Genomic DNA, 1060 nt, shown 5'->3' on the forward strand with positions numbered 1-1060 from the left:
CCAGCTGGTCGTCAACCAAGTCATGAAGGAGTCGAGCTGCCATGACGCCAAGATGGCTGCGTACTGCTAAGAGGTTCGATGGCTGGAGGACAAATTCAGTGGCCTTGAACTCAATCACAACCCAAGGCGCCTCAATGAGGCGCTTGCCAAAGCAGCGTCCGGTTAAGAGCCAGTGACAATGGGCGTCTTTGCCAATGGCCAACACAAACCCTTAGTATGCTACGAAGGGTCAGAGCGGTCCGATGACAGCCCATCTGATCCAACCCTAGGGGCTAACCAACCGATGGCTCCGTCTGGCCCTGAGGTCATGGAGCTTGAAGAGGATCCAGCGGTAGAGCCTGACCCTCTGGATGGCTGGAGAACACTCTACCTCGACTACCTCCTCTATGACATGCTACCGATAGACAAGACGAAAGCTCGATGGCTCGCACGTCGTGACAAGTCCTTCATTCTTGTAGAAGTTGAACTCTACAAATGGAGCCACACCGGGATCTTACAGCTCTATATCCCCATTGAACAGGGGAAGCTTCTGCTGAGCGATATCCATAGTGGGGTCTACGGTCACCACGCCACGCCTAGAACCTTGGTTGGGAATGCATTCCGACAGGGCTTCTACTGGCCCACTATAGTAGCCAACGCCGAGCAGATTGTACGCACCTACGAAGGGTGCCAGTACTACGCTTAGCAAACTCACCTCCTGGCCTAGGCACTCTAGATGATCCCTATCACGTGGCCCTTCGCGGTCTAGGGGCTTGATCTGGTTGGGCCTCTCAAGAAGGCTCCCGGGGGCTACACTCACTTGCTTGTCACCATAGACAAGTTCACAAAATGGATCGAAGCTTGGCTGATCTCCGTAATCAAGTCTGAGCAAGCCGTGTTGTTCTTCCTTGACATTATCCATCATTTTGGAGTATCAAACTCCATCATCACGGACAACGGCACATAGTTCACATGCAAGAAATTTATTCAATTCTACGATGAACAACACATCTAGGTCGATTGGGCCATCATCGCGCACCCCTAGACGAACGGGCAGGTCGAACGCGCAAACGGCATGCTC

The 1060-nt window shown here is 52.8% G+C and overlaps 1 protein-coding gene across 1 annotated transcript; it reads left to right on the plus strand.

The window, feature by feature from the left end:
* Nucleotides 1-283: 283 nt before the first annotated feature.
* LOC136515225 (uncharacterized) lies at nucleotides 284-685 on the plus strand. The gene has a single exon (XM_066508882.1). It carries the CDS (start codon nucleotides 284-286, stop codon nucleotides 683-685), a length of 402 nt encoding a protein of 133 aa, XP_066364979.1.
* Nucleotides 686-1060: the final 375 nt, after the last annotated feature.

This window comes from Miscanthus floridulus, chromosome 17 (assembly GCF_019320115.1).
Source record: "Miscanthus floridulus cultivar M001 chromosome 17, ASM1932011v1, whole genome shotgun sequence".
In the NCBI taxonomy this organism is placed as follows: Eukaryota; Viridiplantae; Streptophyta; class Magnoliopsida; order Poales; family Poaceae; genus Miscanthus; species Miscanthus floridulus.

Bases quoted from the DNA above. Each gene is read 5' to 3' on its own strand.
- LOC136515225 (XM_066508882.1), top strand. From the start codon at position 284: ATGGCTCCGTCTGGCCCTGAGGTCATGGAGCTTGAAGAGGATCCAGCG.